Source organism: Chinchilla lanigera, unplaced genomic scaffold (assembly GCF_000276665.1).
Source record: "Chinchilla lanigera isolate Chin_1 unplaced genomic scaffold, ChiLan1.0 scaffold00003, whole genome shotgun sequence".
In the NCBI taxonomy this organism is placed as follows: Eukaryota; Metazoa; Chordata; class Mammalia; order Rodentia; family Chinchillidae; genus Chinchilla; species Chinchilla lanigera.
Window position 1 is genome coordinate 14,207,120 of NW_004955404.1, and position 22,647 is coordinate 14,229,766.

The 22,647-nt window shown below is 33.9% G+C and overlaps 1 protein-coding gene across 2 annotated transcripts in view; it reads left to right on the forward strand.

Annotated features, from left to right (window-relative positions):
• The window catches only part of Uggt2 (UDP-glucose glycoprotein glucosyltransferase 2), a 188,522-nt gene that overhangs the window by 41,434 nt on the left and 124,441 nt on the right, over positions 1-22,647 (forward strand). For both annotated transcript variants that reach the window (XM_005374097.2, XM_013516208.1), the window contains exons 6-10: positions 1,812-1,908; positions 5,411-5,483; positions 9,255-9,355; positions 10,793-10,892; positions 16,475-16,535. In XM_005374097.2, coding sequence (XP_005374154.1) covers positions 1,812-1,908; positions 5,411-5,483; positions 9,255-9,355; positions 10,793-10,892; positions 16,475-16,535 — 432 coding nt within the window. The remainder of the gene's footprint in view (positions 1-1,811; positions 1,909-5,410; positions 5,484-9,254; positions 9,356-10,792; positions 10,893-16,474; positions 16,536-22,647) is intronic.

Here is a 22,647-nt window from a genome sequence, read left to right on the forward strand (position 1 = left end):
GGACCTTGCACTTGCCAAGCAAGGCACTGTGCCACTGAGCTATATCCCAGACCTACCAGGTCACTTTATACCATCAAATTATAGCCTTCTATTCAATGAGTGACACCTTGTACAATTATAACAGCTATAATATAAATCTAATCAATATGTAATCCTAATAAAAATGAACATGTATGCTAACTTTCTTTTGGGAGGGAAAGTAAAATGAAAAAAGAAAATTGTCCTATGAACAATATGGTTTGTAAACCTGAAGTTATCAAACTATAATTTAAATTTTATATTAATGAATCTCAAATAGAGTAAACAGATATGAATTAAATAAATATTTCTTTTATTATTAAGGTTCTAATAATTCTTTAAAACTGATAATAGAAATTGGTTATGTGGGATTCCATTTCTTTTATAAATGATGACAAGATATGTGGCCTTAGTTTTGATTTGCTTAGCTACCAGCTGATTGTCTTTCAAGTAGATAGTTAAAATGTATTTTCAATTGAGCAGTATAAAATTAAAAACTTTTAAATAGACTTTCAACTTTGTCAGATTACTTATAAGTAACCTAGCTTTCCACATACTATCTTTCAGTACAGCATGTGCCTCAGATAATAGCAAATTAAATTTTAGTGTTGGAAGTAGTGTTGATACATCTCTGCATACCTGAAGCCAAATTCTTACATATTATTATTTGAAAATAGAGCAGGTCAAGAAATAGTCACTCTGGTCATATTTTTAAGGCTAGAGAGGAAAGAAGAGAATAAAAAAGAGTTAACACAATTAGGGTTTTCTTCCTTTCTAGTCTCTACCCCTGTAGCTTCCTCTGCCATGTTTAGGATTGTCAGACTGCCTCTGTGCTCACCTGAATTAAGCAAAGACACATCTTCAAGCATTTGCTGAGAAGTAGGTTAAACTGGCTTCCAACCCCTCAGTAATATACCAAATGCTACTGGTTTAAGCACAGTATAAGAATTTTAGTCCAGAGCTGGAAAGAACCTTTTAAAATACTGTGTATTTGTGTCCAGGTTGCTTTCTTATTTGAATAAAGTGTGACTCTTTTCGATTGATGGAGTCATTTTTAGCAATACCTTTTATGTTTGCTCTTTATAGCAAGAGGAAGAAGTTAGGTACCAAAATTCTGATCATAAATTCAGATAATATTTCCATTAGTCAGCTGTAGTGCCTCATTCCAAAAGCAGATCGTAATTCATGGCATTTGATATATGTGAATCATTGAGAAACATGAAGGAATGTTTAAGCAGGAATTTTTGTTTTTGTTGTTTTATTTTGTTTTGTTTTTGTTTCCTTTGCATCTCCTTTTCAGTATTTACTTGTGGCATATGCAGTCATTCTATACCTAACACGTGAGTAGCATTTGGTGGTTTACCAAATCTTATGATCCTCTGTTAATTACCTTATGGTAGACATGTAAATGTTGTGACAGTAAAACAGATAGAGATCGGATACTTTTTCATTGTAAAAGTGATTAAAGCTGTGGCGTTATGGTAAAATTTTCAGATAGTGAAGAAGGGGTTCTAAAATTCTGGCTTCTTCATCAACTATGTATAAATGTTACCCCAAATAATATTTTACAATGTGTAAAATCCTTAAGTTCTCTATTGGGCTGGAGATGTAGCTCCTAGTAGAGTGCTTGCCTATGTTTATACTCTCCAGCACCCAGCACCACAATAAAGAGAAAGAAAATAGAGCTTTCCCCTTCAATATTAGTAATTTGCCCTGATGTCCTAATACACCGTTTAAAACAATATTCTTGACTAAGTCTTTTTTCTTTTTATAAAATAAATGTGTTTGAACAGAAACCAAGTTCAAGAAAAATGTATTTATCTGGCTATGGTGTGGAGCTAGCTATTAAGAGCACAGAATACAAAGCACTGGATGACACCCAAGCTAAAAGTAAGTTTATTCTGTTAAATTGAGTAGGATGATAAGTTAGTTGATTTTTTAATTTAATGAATATAATACCACAGGTGTTCATTTGAGGCTAGACATGGAGTGGTCATATTCTTCCTTAGTTTGGAATTTTATTTTAAACTGAAAGAAATATATTTAATATTACTGTATTCTCAAAACTTCTTTTAAAGTAGAAAACAGTATATTATTTTTCTTATACCCAGTGACTTCCAACCATTTGTGGCACCATAGTATACTTGAGGCAATAGAAGAGACTGTTTAAGGCTAGCAGTGACTGGCCCAAGAACACAGGGTAGCCCATGTTGTATCTCGTTAACCTGCGGGCATCTAAGGGAATAGTACCTCTATCATCCTGTACTCATTGGTGACACAGTAGTTTAGACAATTTTTTGCAGTGCTAGAAATCAAACACAGAGCCTTTACATGCCAGGAAGTACTCTGCCAGTGAGCTATATCTCTAGCTCTGACCCACTAACCTCAGGAAACTTCCTGAAATTTTTATGATGGTCAGTATAATTATTTTAAACATGATAGGTGGAGCTTGTGAATTGTTTTAACTTGTTCCTACCGTTGGGGAGCCTGTACCACTGGTGGTATAAGTGGATCTAGCCACTTTATTGGTCTTTTTACTAATAAAACTGTTAAAAAGCCACCCCATGGGACAGTTAGCCATGTACCCTGGTGGTTCATGCCACCCAACAGCAAGATATACAAACCGTGGCACCACTGTGAATGTGTTAAATCAGGTAAATTCATCATATTTATAATATACAAACCAGTGTCTGCCCATTATTGTTCTATGAGCAAAGTATCATTTATCATATGGCTATGAACAAAGCATCATATGTCACATTTCTGTGAACAAAGTATCATTTGTCACATGGCTCTTACCTGGGTGAAGTGACCAAAGAACAGTTGTCTTGGGCCGCATAGTATACATAAGTAAGAAAACTTCATTTTTGAAATTTTTTTATTGTAACAGGTATGTTCAGCTTCTGATTTGGACATCCCCAGTCTGTATGCAGCAGCTAGAAACTTGAGTAAACTGAGAAGTTCTCAGAACTCATGGAAATCATTCAATACCTGTTTTTATCTAAAATTACTCATGCCTGGTTGTTAAGAGTTTTTAATTCCTTTCATATACATTTCTGTGGCCTTTTTGCTTTAACTTTGGTTTTTTATTCAGAATCTGGCCTTGGAGTCTCTACCTTAATCGCAAACTTAGCTCTGGCTGGTGCCACAGAATGTGATTGAAATAAAGATCTGTGTTACTGGAAATGAGATACTTTTGGTCTAAGAGTTAAAGTATAGTAGAAATAGTAACATACAGATTTTATATGTTTCTCCATAGCTCATATATAGCTCTATAATGCTTTACAATCATGATAGTAATGTCAGTCATGTTCTAGCTGTCCTTGGCATTGTAGAATTTTCTTTAAAAAGTCAGGTGACTCCCTATATTTTATCCACCAAGTTTACATATATTTGGAATATTTCTCCTCATTCTATTTACAAGAGTTTTGAGTTCCCTTCTCCTCTCCTCCCCTTTCTCCCTCTCTGTCTGTCTGTCACTAATGAATACAGGTTGACAGAGTTACTGAGTCCCTTAGGTGTCCCCAGCTTGACTGGCTATAGCGTGAGATACACTGAGTTCCAGGGCCAGTCATTGCTAACAATAAGCAGTGTCTTCTGTTGCCTCAGTGTACCTTAAATGTACTGTCATTTGTTACATGGTGCTAAAAATGATAAGGAAGCCATTGGGTATAAGTAAAAGACTTAACCAGCTATCCCTCTGATCTTTGGTCTTTAATGCTCTCATGTTCCCCACCCTCCAGAATATATTAAGCAAACTGTTCTCAATAGGACTTTCAAAATGAACTTCTGACTATGAAAATCTGACTTTGTGATTCTACTCTTTAAAAAAAAAAAAAAAAAGGAAGGGCATCAGGAGATGAGGGGGTAGGGAAAGGGGATGAGATAAAGAATTAAGAAGTGTTACGTAGATGTACCAACTCCTCATAAGAAATATAAACATTAGTTACTATGCACACGTACTAATTAAATAAATCAAACCCCAAACTGGACAAAAAAAAATCCTTTAGTTAGTTCCTGTAAGCCTTCTCATAAATTCGGGTAGTATGGTATTGCAAACAAATTTTTCATAATGTGATTTTTTTCTGCCTCACTCTCCCTTAGAGCTCTCTCAGTTGTACCCTCTGGTTTGCAGTGCTGAGCTGTTCAAAATGATATTTCTGTTCCTTGCATGCCTCCATGCTTGGGCTCCACCAGGCCTCTGATGACACCTTGGCTTTTGCAGTTCCTTCTGCCTTCCATTGTCTTCCTTTCTTCCACCTTTTTCATTTCATCTAAGTCTTACTCATCTTTTAAGACTCATATATTATATCAGTTCATATCTCAGAAATGTGTTTCTTTATTGCTGCTCTATCAGAGGTCCGTTTTCCCTTTTGTATATCCCATGTCTCTATGCCCTATGTTAGAAAAGTTCTATTCTATTAAAGTTACCCATTTTTCTTTCTCCTTTGCTACCAAGCATGGTCTGTGTCAGTTGTTTCTCATCTTGCTCTTGATATCTCACCCAGTAAGCATCATAGTAACCAGTCAGTAAATATTTGCCCAGTGAATGAATGGATAGGAGGAAAAGGAAGACTAGATCAAAGCATCCGGGTTTTTACTTTTAGTTCTGGAGAATTGAGAGTTCCAGAAGGGGGAAGCACACTTAGCAAGCTCTGATGCACTCCGGTGAACAGCAACTTTATGCTATCAGAGGCCATAATTCTTATAATGTCTAAGCATCTTTCATGTATTCCAGGTACCACACAATATATTTGTGAAGGGACAAAAGAAATGACACAAAAATACTATATCTTCATCTTTGAGTCCATGGGTTTTGTTGTCTTTCTAAAGATTACTTATTTTTCAGGGTCTTGGAAATGTAAGAATTTGCATTTATTAGGGTTTGGATCTCCTACAAGACTTAAAAGCTAATCCCAGCGCTTGTTGCAGGCACTTTGTCTTATCATTTCTAGGTATAAGATACAATGTGACTATGAAATAATCTACAAAGCATTCACTGTGGTTGTTAAATATGTGTTAGTCAGTCCAAGCCCATTTAAAAAAAGAGAGCACACTCAGGAATCTAAGTCTATACACATGCATGTCTAGGGAGCTGCTTCATAAGGAAAAACAAGGTGAAAAAAATGAAACTTTATTTCATTGTGAACACTAATTTTTGATTACAGTTCTTTTTTTTTTTTCCTTGTCTTTTTTGAGACAGGATCTCACTACATAGTTCAGGCTGGCTCACTTTGTAACCTAGGCTCATCTTGAACTCGCAACAGTGCTCCTGCCTCAGCCTCCCAAGTGCTGGGATTGCAGGTGTACGCCACCACACCCAGTCAATTACGTGTTCTTTAATTAGTCTGAAAACATTTTTTTTAATTTTGTTTTTGTTTCCAAAACGTAGCTGTGACTAATACTGTTACGGAAGATGAGACTGAAGCAGATGAAGTTCAAGGATTTCTCTTTGGGAAACTAAAGTAGGTCTAAATTGAAATGAAATTGGTATTACTATACCCTTATGTTCTTAAAGGAATTAATTTGATATATTATATTGGGACTTTTTTTATATATACACACCATTGTTTTTATTATAAATAAATAAACTTAAATATAAATTACTTATTATAAAAGTAGCAAGTGTCAGAAAGCCAGGAAAAGCAAAAAAGTACAATCATTTTTTAAAAATCACTAGTTATACAACTGCTGCTTTCATAACATATTGGCATATATCTTTCTAACCTTTCTGTGCATATTTGTACAACTATAAGTAAGTGCATGCATCACAGTCAAACTATCATGCAGCTGCTTTTTTCATATCCTATGGGATATTCCATCATTGAGAACAATCCACGGAATAGGACTTGGGATTACTTCTTTACTTTTTTATTGAATATTTTTGTATACTAGTTTGTATGTATCTTAGATTTTTGTTAACACAGATTCTAAGAAAAATACTGAAAAGTCAAGGTCTGCATACTTGAACTTTCTGATACGTACTTCTAAATTTCTCTCATTAAATTATGGGAATTCATACATTCACCCCAGTATGTGAATGTGTTCACTCCCAGAACTTCATTAACCACTGTCACTGTTTCTAAACTTTTGTTCATTTCACACGTGAAATGCTGGGGTTTTTTCTTTTGAATTTCTGCATTTACCTCACTAGACTGGATAATTTTATAATTTGAATTTAAAAATAGTCAACTATGGCAGTTTATTGTGGCAAGAATGAACTTTTTTTCCATGTTTATTGGCCTTTGAATCTCTTCCTGAATAAATTACTTATTCCTGCCTTTGCTCACTTTTCTTGCTGTGTTTACCTCCTTTGCTAATTTATAACAGCTCTTTATATTTTTAAAATTCTGACCTGTTGCTGTATGATGAATTATTTACTGTTGATGTTTATTACAAATTAATCTTAAGGAAATTTATTCATTAGTTAGATATAACTTAAATTGAGAGTTCAAATTTCATTTTAATACTGAGTAACATCCTTGGACAACTAAAAAATAGAAATTTAGAATTGTGATGTCCTGTCTAATTTAGGGCACTGTAAAATGTACATTTTTCTCCTTTCACCCAGAAAAAATTAATTGTCCCATGAGCAAAGGCTCCACATTGATATCATTAACTAAATCTTGAAAATATGAAACAGTGGCATAAACCAGCAAGTAAATTGCCAATAAGTTATAGCCTTGTAGCATTTTTGATGCTGTGCTTCATTCACAGTATGTGACATCCAAGTATGATTATGATTTTCCTTAATTAAAAGAAGCAACTTGTTTTACGTAAGCCCATGATTAACTGCATAATGAATATTTGTTTAGGAAGATTTTAAATTTAAAGACAGAACATAAGTTAATAATTTAGTAATAAAATGTTCTGAACACTTCACAGCACTTTATAAACATGTTTGTTAAAAATGTATCAAAGAAATTGGAGTTATAATTATCAGTTTATTACTTATTAAAATATTTTCTTAAAATAATTCCATGAACAAAATATTGCCTGAATTGAATTTCCTTTGAGAAAAAAAAAACAAAAAAGGGTAAAAATATTTATTCTAATAATAATGTTAGCTGATATTGATTATTTTGAAATTCAGTGATTTTTTAATTCTGTTTGTAAATTAATTTGGAGAACTGTGGAAAATGTTTTAATATTCTGGTTTATTTTAAAGGTACTTTTAATACGACATTCATAAAATATCAGATCAAGTAACTTTTCATTTGATGAATTTGACTTAGTGTGTTTTGAAAAATTTGATTGAAAAAGTTAAAAGTTACCTCTAGCAGGAAATAAAAAACAAAACTTTATAGTATCTAAAACTTTATAGATTTGTGGGTTGTAAAAAGTCATGGGTAACATTGAGTCTCTAGTCTAAAGAAATTTATCCCCCTGCGGAAGAGGAAATTTTCTGTCCATTACTTTGCCACAGATTCTCATATTAAAACCTTTTTACTATATGGTGTCCATTTTATATACTCATATAAGTAACCTTTCAAAGATTAAAGTTGTTTCCCCCTTTTTTTCTGCCACACTGAGTGAAGACAAGGAATATATGGTGAGTCTTTTCTGAATACTCATGAATGGGGGTAGCTATAATTTTGTGTGTGCTTTCCCTTACAAGAAGATAAAGTTTGGTTCCTTTAAACAAACAAAATTAAAGGAGTGTTTTTATTAACACCTTTAATTTTTATTTAATATTACAAATACGTATAAAAGAAATGAGGGTTGATTCTGTTTAGTAACTATATAGAACAATTGTAATACTTTTGGAGACTGCTAACTTAAACAGGTAAGTAAGTTATATTTTTAAAGTATATTGGCTAGTGTGTTTGTATCTAGCCTCAGAAAGTTGATGCATTTTACAAAGAGATTAAATCTTAGTAAAGTAGTGACTAACAATGCATAGTTATGACATACTCATATGTGTTTCAACATCTTAAAATGCATAATTTTTTTAGTGTAACTTTTTGTGGGGATAAATTGCATGCTTCCAGAAAGCGTTTATAACTCTGGGATGTTTTGTAAGAGTAAATACCCTCTTCTTCTGCAGTGACTCAGTTGATTCTCATTTAGTGTAAATGTCCTTTAGTTTGAAGTATTACATAAATAATACATATGTTGCCTTAATTAGGTAAAACTTTTTAACCCATGAAAATTATTATTATTGAATTCTAAAAACATTATAATAGCTTTTATAAACATATTTTTCTATAATATAAAATATTGAAAGCTGAAGGGTTCATTTAATTCCTTGTGAATTCTTCTTAGGCCGAAATTCAATTGCTCTTTTCCTCTGAAAGCAGTCATCGTTTGTTTTCAAAATGTGACTCCAACATGTTGTAAAAATTACAAGATATTGATCTTGTATGTATATTTATCTGTAAAGTTGATGTATTTCGTATATATCATATATATGTTTCATTTCATTTTTTAAAATTTTAACTTCCATTGACTGTTCAAAATATGTTTTAAGTTGTGACTAAGAATGTGTTTTTTAAGTAAACTAAAGATTTTTCTTCAAAAAATAATCTCTTTAAATATGAAATGACAGCATGTCTTCCTTTCTTGAGCAATAGACGAAAGATTCATATGATGTAAAGTGGCATTCTGCTGTATTATTAGTATTTGATACTCTCTATAAAATGCTAAATACGTTTAACATTGAGCAAAATTATCTTTAGTTTTTTATAATAGTAAAATTTGGAGCTTTTCAGAAATAAAACGAACTCTTAAGATTGAATAAAAAGATTCTTCTTAGCCTTCTAGCTAAAACCAAGTGAAGGTTGTACAACATTTCCTTATGAAATCGTTATTTTAAATTATAAAGGCAATATTTGCAATTTTTTAAACAACATATAACATAAAAACTGATAATGCTGCCCTTATTCTTTCATCCCTTAGGGACACTGTTAAGAAATACAGTATGCCTCTCTAGATTTTTATTTTCTTCACTTTATTTTTTTTTTTTTTGGTACCGGGAATCGAACTCACGACCTTGCGCTTGCCAGGCAGGCGCTGTGCCTCTGAGCTAAATCCCCAGCCCCTTTCTTCACTTTAAAAAGGAGATATATAGATCTATATTCTTCATTATTTTTATTTTATGTAGATAACTGTATCAAGTTTATTATTTTAATGAATGATTAGTTTTGTCTAATTGGAAAAATTGATTTCAAAAGTATACTGCTTGTATATTGACTTATGGTAGGTAATAACTAATATAACTTAATGTTTTGATGCAGAGAAATATATTCAGATCTTAAAGATAATCTGACAGTATTCCAAAAATACCTGATTGAGAGTAACAAAGAAATGATGCCTTTGAAAGTCTGGGAGTTACAAGGTATAGTATTTTGAGCTGCTTTAACATAGCATTTTGGTAACTGATTTCTGTTACATTAAATAAGTTTACAGAATATACTATAAATTAGTCAGGAGACTAATTAAAAATGATGTGGATAATATACATTACATTTTTTGTAGGAATACATATTTAGAAGATCAACTCATGTATTTGTTAGATTAAAATTGTATAGTTTTTTGATATTTTATCATTTAAAATGTATATTACTGATTCATCTTCGAGGTTAGTCTGAAGTATTAAAATCACACTTCAGGGAATGTATAATGTGATCTAAAATTGTGATTATTAAGATAAATCAGAAGTTAAATTTTGATCTGGTTAGACCATTGCATGTGCCACAGTCTCCTTCTTGCTGCTGAGACACAATATCTGACACCTGTAGTTTACAGGAGCAGAGGTTATTTTGGCTTACAGTTGGTAAGATTTCAGTCTATAGTTGGTTGCCTCCAGGCTGGTATGGCATGGCAGACGGACATGGCTTCAGGAAAGCAGAATATGAAGGGAGGAGCCCGGGAAGAGAGATTCACCCTTCCAGGCCACCTCTCAGTGAGCTGCCTCCTAGCAGGATCTACCTCTCAGTATCACATTTAGCTATGAACACATCAGTGGACTAATATGCTGTTATGCCCCATCATCCAGTCACCTCCTAAAAGACCTACTGTGAACACATGAGGCTTTAGGGGGACATCTAGATATAAACCATAGTAGCATGTTTCACTGATAAATTCTTGATGAAAACATTAGTGAGAGAACATGCAGTCACAGACTTATAACAGCTACTGGGCTGACAGTCTGCAAGCCAATATTTTGTGACCAAAACGTGGTTTGGATCGATCTATATATCTTCTATTCGTAATTTTTCTTCTTTATTATTTGAAATTATTTTTGGTCAGTCATAGGCACATGTCATTTTTCTGCATAGTCCATAACTTTTGTGATACCTTCTAACAACCTTCTTTGATAGCCTTGTTGAGATATTATTTATATATACTATGTAATTCACTCACTTAAACTGTAGTGTTCCATGGTTTTTGGTACATGTTAAGATGCAACTATTACCACAGTCAGTTTTAGAAAATTCTCATCACTGCAAAAAGGAACTCAGTAGTAGTTACTCCCCACTTCTCCCCAACTACCTCCAACTGTACGGAACTATTCTTCAATTTTCTGTTTTTAAAATAGCAACTAAAGTGATAATAAGTGTTATGTTATAATTATACGTCAAAAGTAAGGCATTCCTTAATTGGATATATAATAGCTTCACATTTAAAATTTTTAAGAATGCTAAATTTGAAAGTGTTGACATTACTTATATGTGAATATGTGGTAAGAAGGATTTGAGTAAAATACTTAAATTGAATGGATATATCTATAAAGGTCTAATATGCTAAATTTTTTAATACTTTTTCCTTCCAGATCTAAGTTTTCAAGCAGCTTCTCAGATAAAGTCCACTCCAGTTTATGATGCCATAAAATTAATGAAAGACATTTCACAGAACTTCCCCATAAAAGCAAGGTATTTTAAAGTTTATTGATTTAATTTTAGCCAGAATTTTTTTCCATTAAATAAATTTTATGAGAATAACTGATTTCATTTAATGTGATGCTGCTAATTCTGTATATACCTTTTTTGAAATTTGAAACTTTTGTCATTCAATATTTTTTTATTTTAAAAAATAGAAAAAGGAAAACTTATTAACACACATCCATTTACAAAATAGTATAAGAGTAATACAAACAAAACAGAGTTACAAAGTTGTAGGAAATTAACCATGGTTATTGTATTACTTATTGATAACTTCAAAGTGGTTTCTCAGGAAAACAAATAGAAATATATAAGATTGATCAAACAAGTAATCATTAATCTATATTTTTTAATTAAAACAAAGTATTGGCTTGTACACACGGTTATTTGGAGGCTGATGGAATTAAAAAAGTATTTTTTTATTTTAAAAAGAGAAAAAGAAATGATACAGAATTTCAAAACAAGATGATCGAAAATTCACAGTGGTTATTATATTGCATATTGTTACCTTCAAAGTAGTTGCTCAGATTACAAGATATAGGCATGCAAAATTGACCAAACAATATAAGTGCTAACTGGAAAAAATATTTTATAAAATAGTTTTTTAAATCATATCATAATCAAAGAAATTCTTGTTTAAGCAATAAATAACAGGGAAGTGTTTATCTCTTTCCCTTATGGAAGTTTTCTAAATAGAATATCTATACTCAAAGTACAACTAAATCATAGTTTTTCTCTTTTATATTTTGAACAATGAGTAATGTCTTAAATGTATGAAATATTTTGTGAAATTCTTTTCTGTTTTGAAATACAATCTAGATGTCTAATTGATTTGTGTCCAGAAAATATTTATATTAAACATACCTTCCATTTCAGTAATATATTTGTATATCTAAAATGACCAATACAAAACATTTCAGATTTTATGAGAATTTACAAAATAACATGATTTTAATGGATTTGTATTTTGTTTTCAGATGACAATATAAGATCATAAGCACTGTAAAATATAAAGTGAGTTAGCTGGTATTGGGAAGATACAACATGTGACAAGTCACAAATGCAAATATAACAGTATTATATTGAAAGTAATTGGAGAGCATTTGTGCCCTCAGCTTGCATTCTGAAGCATTAGGTGATTGCTAGGCCTCTTTTTGTCTCAAGACACAATATTGTTCATTTATTCACAGTGCATATAATAAAATCTTAATCTAGATATCCATTGCTTTAAAATATTGAATAGTACATCTTTGGCCACAAGAAACAAGAGGGTTTTTTTGTTGGTTTTTTTATATATGTGTGTGTGTGTGTGCACACGTGCGCACGCAGTATAGCTAATGTAGCTCAGGGCCTTCCCACTAAGCTATATCCCCGGCCCTTTTTTAAAATTTTGAGATAGGGTTTCACTAAGTGGCTAAATTTGCCTTGGCTAGGCTTGAATTTGGGATCCTCCTGCCTCAGACTCTCATAGTCTTGGGATTACTGGACATATACAACTACATATGGCTCAAAGTATCTTTTAATGATACCCTGTAAGCAAAGGGATTTGTAACTTTATTTACAGATTAATAATAAATATACATATGACTCTTGTAGCCATACTTAAACAGTTTAAACAAGAATTGGAAAAGTCAGTACTTGTATACTAAAATAGGAACTATGTATGTATACATATATACCTATCTACACTACTCTTGATTTACAATTTCAGAAGCTATTGTAATTAAATACTTACAATTTTAGTTTAATGAAACAGTTGATTAGCTCTGTTGACATCAAGGCAGTACAACTGTTTAGGGGTCCTTGTGCTGAACTCTGCTGCAAGTAAGAGGTTGGTTACTAAGAACAATTTGCAAAATATGCTGACATTTGTAAGGGCTAAATTGTAGACTTGAACATATTGCTAAAGCCATTCAGACAATTAGTAAATATTGGTTAAAATGAAATATTTGCTAAATGAATGAAAATTTTGCTTCGTTAAATTTTTGTTATAATTTCTCTTAATGGTGCCAAATTTTAGGAAAGAATACCCACTTGTGGGCTTAAGTTATATCTTTCTGCCTGAACTTTTCTTAAAACAGAACTTTGTATTAACAATTTAAATTTTTAGGGGCTGGGGATTTAGCTCAGCGGCAAAAAGCGCCTGCCTGGCAAGCGCAAGGTCGTGAGTTCGGTTCCCGGTACCGGAGAAAAAACAAAAAAACAAACAAACAAAAAAAAACAATTTAAATTTTTATGTAATTTTCTTCTATGTATAAAATTGATGGACACATGACGAAGTAAGCATTCTTGGGGGTTTTAGAGTTGAAAAAATAAAGCCCTTAGCTAATACATTTTTTAAGTTGTGTCTTTATAATGGACTTATAAACTCTTTAAAGTTGAATAATATAAAGTTTTTACAATCATCCCTTCCTATCTGCAAGTGCTATATTTGCAAATTCATGTGTATGGAAAATATTCAAAGAAAAATTGTGTCTGGACTGAGCATGTACCGGTTTTTTCTTGTTATTATTCCTTAAACAATATAGTATGGCAACTATTTAGCATTACATTATATTAGGTATTCTAAATAATCTAGAGATGATTAAAATATGCTGACAGATAATGTGCAGATTATACTCAGATATTGCACCATTTTGTAAAGGAACTTGAAAGCCCATGGATTTTGGTACCTGTGTGTGGATCTGGACCAAATCCCCAATGTATACCAAAGGATTGGTATATCTGTTGTATCGTCTGTATCTTAGAACTGATGTACTCTGCTAAGATACCAGGTTGACCGAAGTTTTTTATGTACAAATATTCTGAAAGTTGCCTGTTTTCATTCACAGATAGGATGATGTTAGTAATTTCATCAGAATGTCTGTGTATGGGCAAAGTAACACAAGATAATTTTTTTTCTGTCACGTATTTTTAAAAGTAAAGCTACAGTGGACCCTTGACTTACAAACTCAATTCGTTTGCAAGGGCTGGTTGGTGTAAATCAAGACTGCTTTTCCCATAAGAAATGATGAAAGTACCCATAATGTGTGCCAAACCTTTCAAAGCACCCCTTGGCTAACCTTTCCTTAATAAAAAAGGATTGCATAATGTGCGTAATTCACCCGAAACACCAATAATTTTCCTAGTTTATTCTCAAAAAGTTATAAAATATGCCTAGTTTACCAGAAACAGCAATTTTATACCGTACTCACCATTCAGGTTGACATGAAATGGGAGGTAGTTATTGTTTGGAAGGAGAGTCTCCTTCTATGAAAACTTTAGGAATCTAGCTCTCTGGTGTCCTTTTTCTCCTTGGGAGAGTCATTAGCCTACTGGGACCTGCTTCTGGCCCAGTGAGTCTCAGCCATTTCAGAACTAAAAACTGGACTAAGTTTGTGCATTTCTGTCTTTTCTTGAATACTGCTCTGTAGTGTGACATGACATTGTCCTTAAGCAACTGAATGCAACGATTGGCTTTTTCTGTTGGGTGGGTCTTTTCTATAGGTGTTTGTACCTCTGGCCATTTTTTTAGGATTTCCTTTATTTCAGAAGAACTTTGATGCACAGATTGTTCATACCCTCCCTCCTCCTCTTCAGAAAGCTTCTGTACTGCCATTCTATGTTGTCCAGCCAAAAGTTGCTGAGTTCCTCTGTAGACAATTCCTTTAGTGTTCTTCCACCAGTTCCTCAACATCACCACTGTCTACCTGAAAGCCTATGGACTCTGCTATAGTGACATTGTCATCAACCATAGGATTAGTTGAAGGCTCAGGCCCTTCTACACAGCCTTCAAAGTCTCTCTCCTGTATACTTTTATGCCACATTTTCTTCCAGGCAGATCTCATTGTCCTTAGACATTGGCCTAGAATTTCTCAATTAACCCCACCCAGGAAAGGATGTTGTAATATTCCTTCCAGAACTCTTTAAGGGTTAAATCTGTATCTGAAAACATCTAGAAAAATTTCTGGAACAGTTCTTTGGTGTATAACTTCTTAAAGTTAGCTATAACCTGTGAATCCATAGTCTGCAGTACAGGAGTTGTATTAGGTGGGAGGAACTTGACTGAGAGCCATGGGAATTCTTCAGCCAGTTCTTCCAAATATTGTGGGTGAACAGGAACATTGTCCATGGTAAGGAGAGCTTTAAGTGATAAACCATTATTCTGTAGATATTTCTTAACAGTAGGACAGAAACCCTCCCTGATCCACTCAAGGAAAAGTACTATTGTTACCCAGGCTTTTGCATTAGATCTCCACATTATCACTAGCCTATTCTTCATGATTTTATGTTTTCTGAACACTGTAGAGATCTCAGAGTGATAAACCAAGAGAGGCTTTATCTTGAGGTCACCACTTGCATTGACACATAGCAGTAATGTTAGCCTATCTTTTATAGGCTTGAGGCCTGGCATTTTCTTCTCTATCTGGAGAATGTATGTTCTCCTGGGCACTTTCTTCCAGAAAAGACCAGTTTCTTCACAGATGAAAACTTGAGTGCAAAAGCCATTTCTCTGTGTCATGGTTTCAAAGTGGTGCATATAATTTTCAGCATCCTTTTTATCAGCACTAGCTGCTTCACCATGCCTAGTTATGCAGTGAACCCCAATTCTCATTTTATATCTATCTTACCTATCTAACTGTAGATAGATAGATAGATAGATAAATAGATAGATAAATAGATGTATATATATATTTTTTCCTTTTCCCTTCCTTCTTTTATCACTTGCTGATGGATTATCCTTTTCAAGATCTGCACTTATAACCCTAGCTTTTTCATAAATTACAGACCCAGACTGTAACCTGCCATCTGCCTGTCATTTATCCACACTAATAATAGCTTTTCTAACTTGTGTAACACTCTTGACTATGACTTACTAATTTGAGTAACACCTTTTGCAACACTAGCTTCCTTAAACAGATTTTATAAGAAGAGGTGGATTTTGATGTGCTATACATGTTAGCTAGATCAGTCACATGAACGCCACTCATATTTCTCCACAGTATCCTTCTTCTTTCCTATTATGATTGCTTTCTTTACCTTCCCTTCCTGCCTTAGCTTCTTTTCAAGCTTTTTGGGGCAGTTTTGATAGTAGTAATTATAGTAGTTATATAAAAAACTGACCAAAATCATGTCCACAAGCATGCACATCTCAGCTCAGACTGACACGTATACTTTTATGGCATCATAACTCTTTGTTTACAACCACACAAGTGGCCAACATTCGGGTCATAGTTTAAGACTAAGACTTTGGTCATAAGTTAAACTTCAAATTCTGGTCATAACCCAAGTTTATATGTGAGTCTGGTCATAACTCAAGGGTCCAGGGATAGTAAAGAACCTATGGCAGTACTTAATGCATACAGTGAAAATGTGAAACTTTGAATCTCCATTTACCTGAATCAACTACTATACTATGTCATATAAAAACTATCATACCATTGCCAAATTAGGCTAGATAAAAATGTATACTTTTCACTCTTAAAGCAGTTAGAGTTTTTAATTTCTTTTCCAGAGTATTCTAATACATTGAATATTAGACTAGTCTCAAACATTTAAGAAAAAATGAATTAAATCAGTATTTATTTTCCCAGATCTCTGACCAGAATTGCTGTAAATCAACAGATGAGGAAGGAAATACAGGAAAATCAAAAGGTTTGTTGGAATTCTTTTCAAAAAAGATTTACCACAGAATTTCATATTTTGGATCTTTAATTTAAAAAATAAAATGTTAATTTGTGCTTTTTAGATTATTAAAACAGTTCACATTTTCATATTGTCGATTGTGTAAGGTATACATAGCATATACTATATGAGTCCAGCCAATTTTTCCTAATATATCTCCTACTATTTTTACCCTGTGCTTCAAAATTTCTGCCCTGTAGTATGATTTTCTTTGTAAGATAAAGTCAATTACTGTTTTTCATAATTGGTTTTGCCTAAGTGCTTAGGAGGACCTAGTCAGTGGTAGGGCAGTGGAACACTACTAGAATTGTGTAGCTATTAGGACACAATTGGATCAGTAGTTTGATAAGATTCTGCAAGTGGTCTCTTTACTTTTAGACCCCAGATGATAAATGATCTTAATTGTGTTAATACTTGCAAAGTGCTTATAGTAGCAATAATCTGGCTTTCAGAGGACTTGTTCAGCTTTAAATAATATACCATAATGTACCAGAATCACAGGTCCCTAAGTAGTGAGTTTATTTTTCTCATGTAAAAGGAAGTTTCAAAGTAGATGTCTGTGGACATTCTGGTTATATTACTCCACAGTGTCGGGGAATTAATGAAAACACTTTGGCATTTCTTTTATGGTTATAAGATTGCAGCTCCAACATTTTCATCTGTATTCAGAGCTAAAAGAGGCAGGATTAATGGTGATAACTACATTCCACTCATTAAAACCTTCCTAGAACACTAACATATTTTGCTTCCATCTCATTAGCCAGATTTTTATCTTGTGGCCATCACTAGCTGCAAAGAAGGCAAGAAAATCTAGTGTTTACTTTTGTTGCAATTGTGGTAGGTAGAGAAGTAGACTACATTTTATAGTGGGTTAGCCAGCCAATAGTACATGTCACACTAGAACGGAGTAAACTGTCTTGTCAGCTATTTTATGGTGATAACCAACTACAATGAATATGAAGAAAATGATATTATGTTCATTAGAACATATGTGTTAGAGACATTGTTTATCTCTACCTCAGGCATTCTTTTAAAGTACTGGCAATTGAACCTAACACTTAGCTACATCTCTACATTCCAGCACTTTTTTAGTTTGAGACATATGTCACTAAGTTGCCCAACCATGGGCTCAAATTTGCAATTCTCCTGCCTTAGCTTGCCAGAATTCTGAAATTTTAGATGTGGTCCACCATGCCTGGCTTACTTGGAATGTTCTTTACTTCACTGACCACATTATAAATTGCTGCTTGTCTTTTAGGACTGAGAATCCTGTCATTGCTCATTTTTTAAATTTTCCTAATAGACCTTCATCCATTATTCAAGTAGAATGGATTGTTCTCTGACTCTAAGTTTTTATAATGCTATCTGCAATAAGAAGAGTGTAGGAAACAAGGGGGAAGGAAGATGGAGTACCATAGTGTTAGTGGCTTTATGTAATCAAGATTTTCTCTAATCACTTCACAATGCAAAGTAGACATTAATTATATGTAAGAGGTTTCCTCCATGTGGTATTTTGGGTCCAAAGGCTGGAGGACTTCACGAGGTTAAAAAGGAGATACTGTGGGAATAACAGAGAGAACTGGAACAACAGAAAAGTCCACGTGGAATCATTTGAAAAGTAGCATTTGAGAGGTGAGGCATACATACCTTGGTGGCAAAGTAAGGAGAAGAAGTCACTGGTGATCAAAAGCCCTAAACCAGGCTGATACTTGGGGATCTAGGAAAGCCTGGCTGCATTAGGTGACCCACTTAAAACTTTGGTCATTATAAGGAACCTTGAAACAAAATAATGTGGAAAGCTAATTTTTTCCCAAAACAGTCTCCCTGAGAATATGTTTTGAGAAAGTTTAACTCATTTATATATTATCAAAAAGGTAAAACCATTGTATCAATTTAAAGATTCTATTCTGTGAGCAAGAAAGTAGTAAAATTCATCAGTAGATTAAAGAAACTTCTAAGCAGAATAAACTTCCACACAAGATTGAGATGTACACTGAAAAAAAACTTTGAAAGTTTCTGTAGCAGAGAAGGACCACAGGCTTAAAAATACAATAATTCAGATTAACAGTGGTTACCCAGTACAGTTGACCCTCCAACAAAAGGATGTGAAAACACAACTTAAAGAACATTGCAAATATATAGAGAGTAGACATTTTGTTTATTTCAGAAATAAAAAGTAAACTACAAGTGACAGAAGAGAGGATTGATATTGTATAAAACATGATAGAAGACATAATGAATATAAATAAGACAAGAAATAGAAGTAAGAAGGATATAAGAGAAAATGGTAGGTAAAAGGCAGATAAAGAAAATCCATTATATCTGTACAAGAATCCTTGAAATAGAAAGAAATAAAAGAACAGAAGAAAGGTTTAAAGCTAAAACTAGAGGATTTCTGGGAAGATGGCAGCAGAGAAACAGCCTTTCCAATATTTGACATCTGAATGCTGGAATATAGCAATGTGAGGAAGAGGGGAAGGGGAAAGGTCCCCAGTATCCCATCAGCAAGGATCTGAAATGAAAATTAGAGTCATGAAGAGAGCAGAAAGAGGGATCACAACTCAGAGGATGGAGGTGGCAAGGAGTGGTTTCTCCCTGACCCCAGCTTGTGACATAAGAGGGGCAGTATGGAATTAATAGGACAATGGTAACTACTGGCAAGCCCAAAGACCTCTAGAAATACACCAGTGGAACAGAGCAGTAGACGCTGGGGACTATAGTGGCTGGTGAGTTATTTAGATTCAGATTCACCCCCCAGAAGATGTCAGTTTGCCTATAGCCATTTTACAAGGGGACCAACAAAATTCAGAACTTAAAACAGCTGCAGGTTTGTTCCATGTAGTGTTTCAAAGTGTCAGAGTGAGGCGCAACCAAGTTCAAGTCAACAGCAGGCTAGGAGGCCAAGTCTAAGCTGGCAGGGAGCTGAGTTCCAGCCAACAGCTGTCATTCAGAGTGTTGTGGGCTGAAAAACTAAATTCCCAGCACAGTCAGAAACCAGAAGTGCCCTGAACTTCACTGGAACTAAAGACCCAGGTTTGGTGGGATTATCTACAACTGCCATAATTCTACTACTGGCTTGCTGGAATCATCATAGGTCTGGGCTATTTCTAACCCCTCTGTCAGCCAGTGACAGCAAAGACATGCCCTGAAGTTCACATTTTTTTCTACTTTTCTTCCTTTCTTTGCTTTTTTTTTAATTTTTAAATTTTTATTTACTTTTTGTTCTCCTTTATTGTTTGTACTTGGTTTTGTACAAGTGAGAACATTGTTTATACTTTTTTTGATTTTTGTTTGTTCTGTTCTTTGTTTCTTCCTTTTTTCCCTTCCTCCAGTCTTCACCAATTCAAAAAAGTTTTGTAATCTTCCTGTATTCTGCAGCCTTGTTTCTAATCTCTTTATCTTTTGTTTCTCTATTTTTTCCCTTAGCCCCATTACATTTTCTCACCTGAGTAAAATCACCATATTGAGGGAATATTTACTGTACCATTTTGTGGTTTGCTTTAGATTTGGTTTTATAACTACAAATCCTATTCATATGGTGAAGTGGGCAAATTAGTAGTTACCACAGTTCGTCATTTTCTAGGCTGTGTTTGATGCTATTGTTGTTACTGATTGTACTACTTTAGCCAGTGTGACATAATTGTTATAATCAGTTATTCTTCCTGGTATCCGAATACTGACATTGCCTGAGGGTCAAAAGCAATACTATATGTTAGTGCCAGAGAGCCAGTGACTAGGCCAAACAGGCAGAACTTTCTCATCCCCAACAAATTGAAAAGGTAAGATCTTACAGCAGAATCAAAATCCAAAAGCCAGATACATCTGGAAGATCTCTTTGAGAAGTAATTATTTCTTAAAGCTCACCATCAACGATTACAAGCATCAATGGAGGAATTAAACTGAAAAACAATATAAAATGAGAAAATAACAGAAGCAAGATGCAACCCCAGACTTCCAGCTAGCCAAAGGCAAATCAAGGGGCTATGAGAAGGAGCATTTTGAAAGGCAGCCACCTAGATTTTCTTAAGTGGTAATGGCGGAACTAACAAAGAACATTAAGGAAGCTCTAGAGAAAATCAAATCAAATAATTTTTCCAGTAACATCAGAGATGATAGCTATGAATAAAGGACATGATTACTGAACATAGAAAGACACAAATAAAAAAAATAGAAGCACTTAGGAAAATGATGAAAACCATGATTGCCCAACATAGGGAAGAAATGGAATGCATGAAACAGATTTGACCAGATATCCAGTAGATTAAACGTTCTATTCAAAGTATACAGCAGAATAAACCACTGTAAGGATAGAATATCAGATACAGAAAATTGGATTGTCATTAACGATCATGAAAAGAAAAATTTCATAGAAGCAGCAAGGGACCATCAAAAATCCAATGGCTGCTAGATGATGCAAAATAGAATAACATAGGATTATTCTATTTAAGAATAATTAAATCCTATTTAACATAGGATTATTCTATTATTCTATTCTATTTTATTCTAAAAGTCAATAAAAAACCAGGACATAACACAAACACCATAAAAAAAATCTGTTCACAGAAGTAATGGCAGAAAACTTTCCAAGCATGGAAAAGCAATTTGACATACAGAAAAGTGATGCATATAGAAATCCTATTAGCCATGATCAAAAAAACTACCCCAAAGCATATAACAGAATTTGAGAATTCAGTATAGTACAGAATATTAAAAGCTGTTAGAGAAAAGAAACCAGCCACCTATAAAGAAAAGCCCATCAGAGTCATAGCTGATGTCTTAACTCTAATCCTCATGTTAAGGAGAACTTGGAGTGAACTATTTCAAGCTCTAAGAGAAAAAAACCTCTAACCCAGAATGAAGGTTCCCTATAAAACTATCTTTCAGAATTAATGGAGAAATAAGATATTTCTGTGACAAAGAAAGCCTGAAGAAATTCATGACCAACAGATTAGCACTGAAAAATGTTCTGAAGGACACTGTAGAAAGAGATAAAAAAGAGTACAACTCCATGACCCCCAACGGAAAGAAGCTACCAGCAAGGCAAGTAACTAAACCGGGGAAGACAGGTTAACAAAAACAGAAAAATAATATGAGGATAAGCCAATATGTATCAGTTACAACCATCAGGGTAAATTGGTCACAGTTCACCAATCAAAGGTAACAGACTGGCAGCATGGATCAAGAAGCAAGAGTCAACAATATGCCGCATAGGGGACTGGGGATTTAGCTCAGCCGTACAGCGCCTGTCTGGCAAGCACAAGGTCTTGAGTTTGGTTCCCAGTACTGGAAAACAAACAAAACAAAACAAAACACAGTATGCTGCATATAAGAAACACACTTAACTAAAAAATAAATGTATAGGCTGAAAGTCAAAGGATGCAAAACAGTACTTCATGAGATAGGCACCCAGAAAAAAGCTGAAGTACCTATTCTATTTGTAGACAAAGTGGATTTCAAGCCAAGATTGATGAAGAGAGACAAGGAAGGTCACTACATCCTTGTAAAGGGGACAAACCAAGAGGAAGAAATAAGAATTACAAATATATATGCAACAAATACCAGTGTGCTCCACTATGTAAAACAAATATTAGACATGAAAAATAAAGTAAGCACTAATACAATTGTAATGGGGGGGCTTCAGGACCCCACTGTCACAGATAGATCAACTAGACAAAAAAATCAACAAAAAATACCAGAATTGAACCAAACCTATCAATAAATGGACTTAGTAACATCTGCAGTGTTCCACCCTACATTACAATACACATTCTTCTCTGCAAGATTCAGCAAGATGAGATGCTCTCCAAAATAGACAATGTACTATCTCACAGAACATGCTTAAGTAAATGCAAAGGAATTAAATTATCTCATACATATTATAAGACCATAGTGCACAAAATTGGAAAACAGTGTGTTATGGTTGATACATGGTGTCAACTTGGGGAGTCTAGAGGTTTGGCTAAGTGACTCAGCAGGAAGCCAGGGTGCTTACTTTCTATACATCTTGAGCCTGTGGAAGAGGAGGGCATAGAGATTATGTGAGAGCTACACACCCTTTAGGTGGGGGTAGCCTGTTTACAAT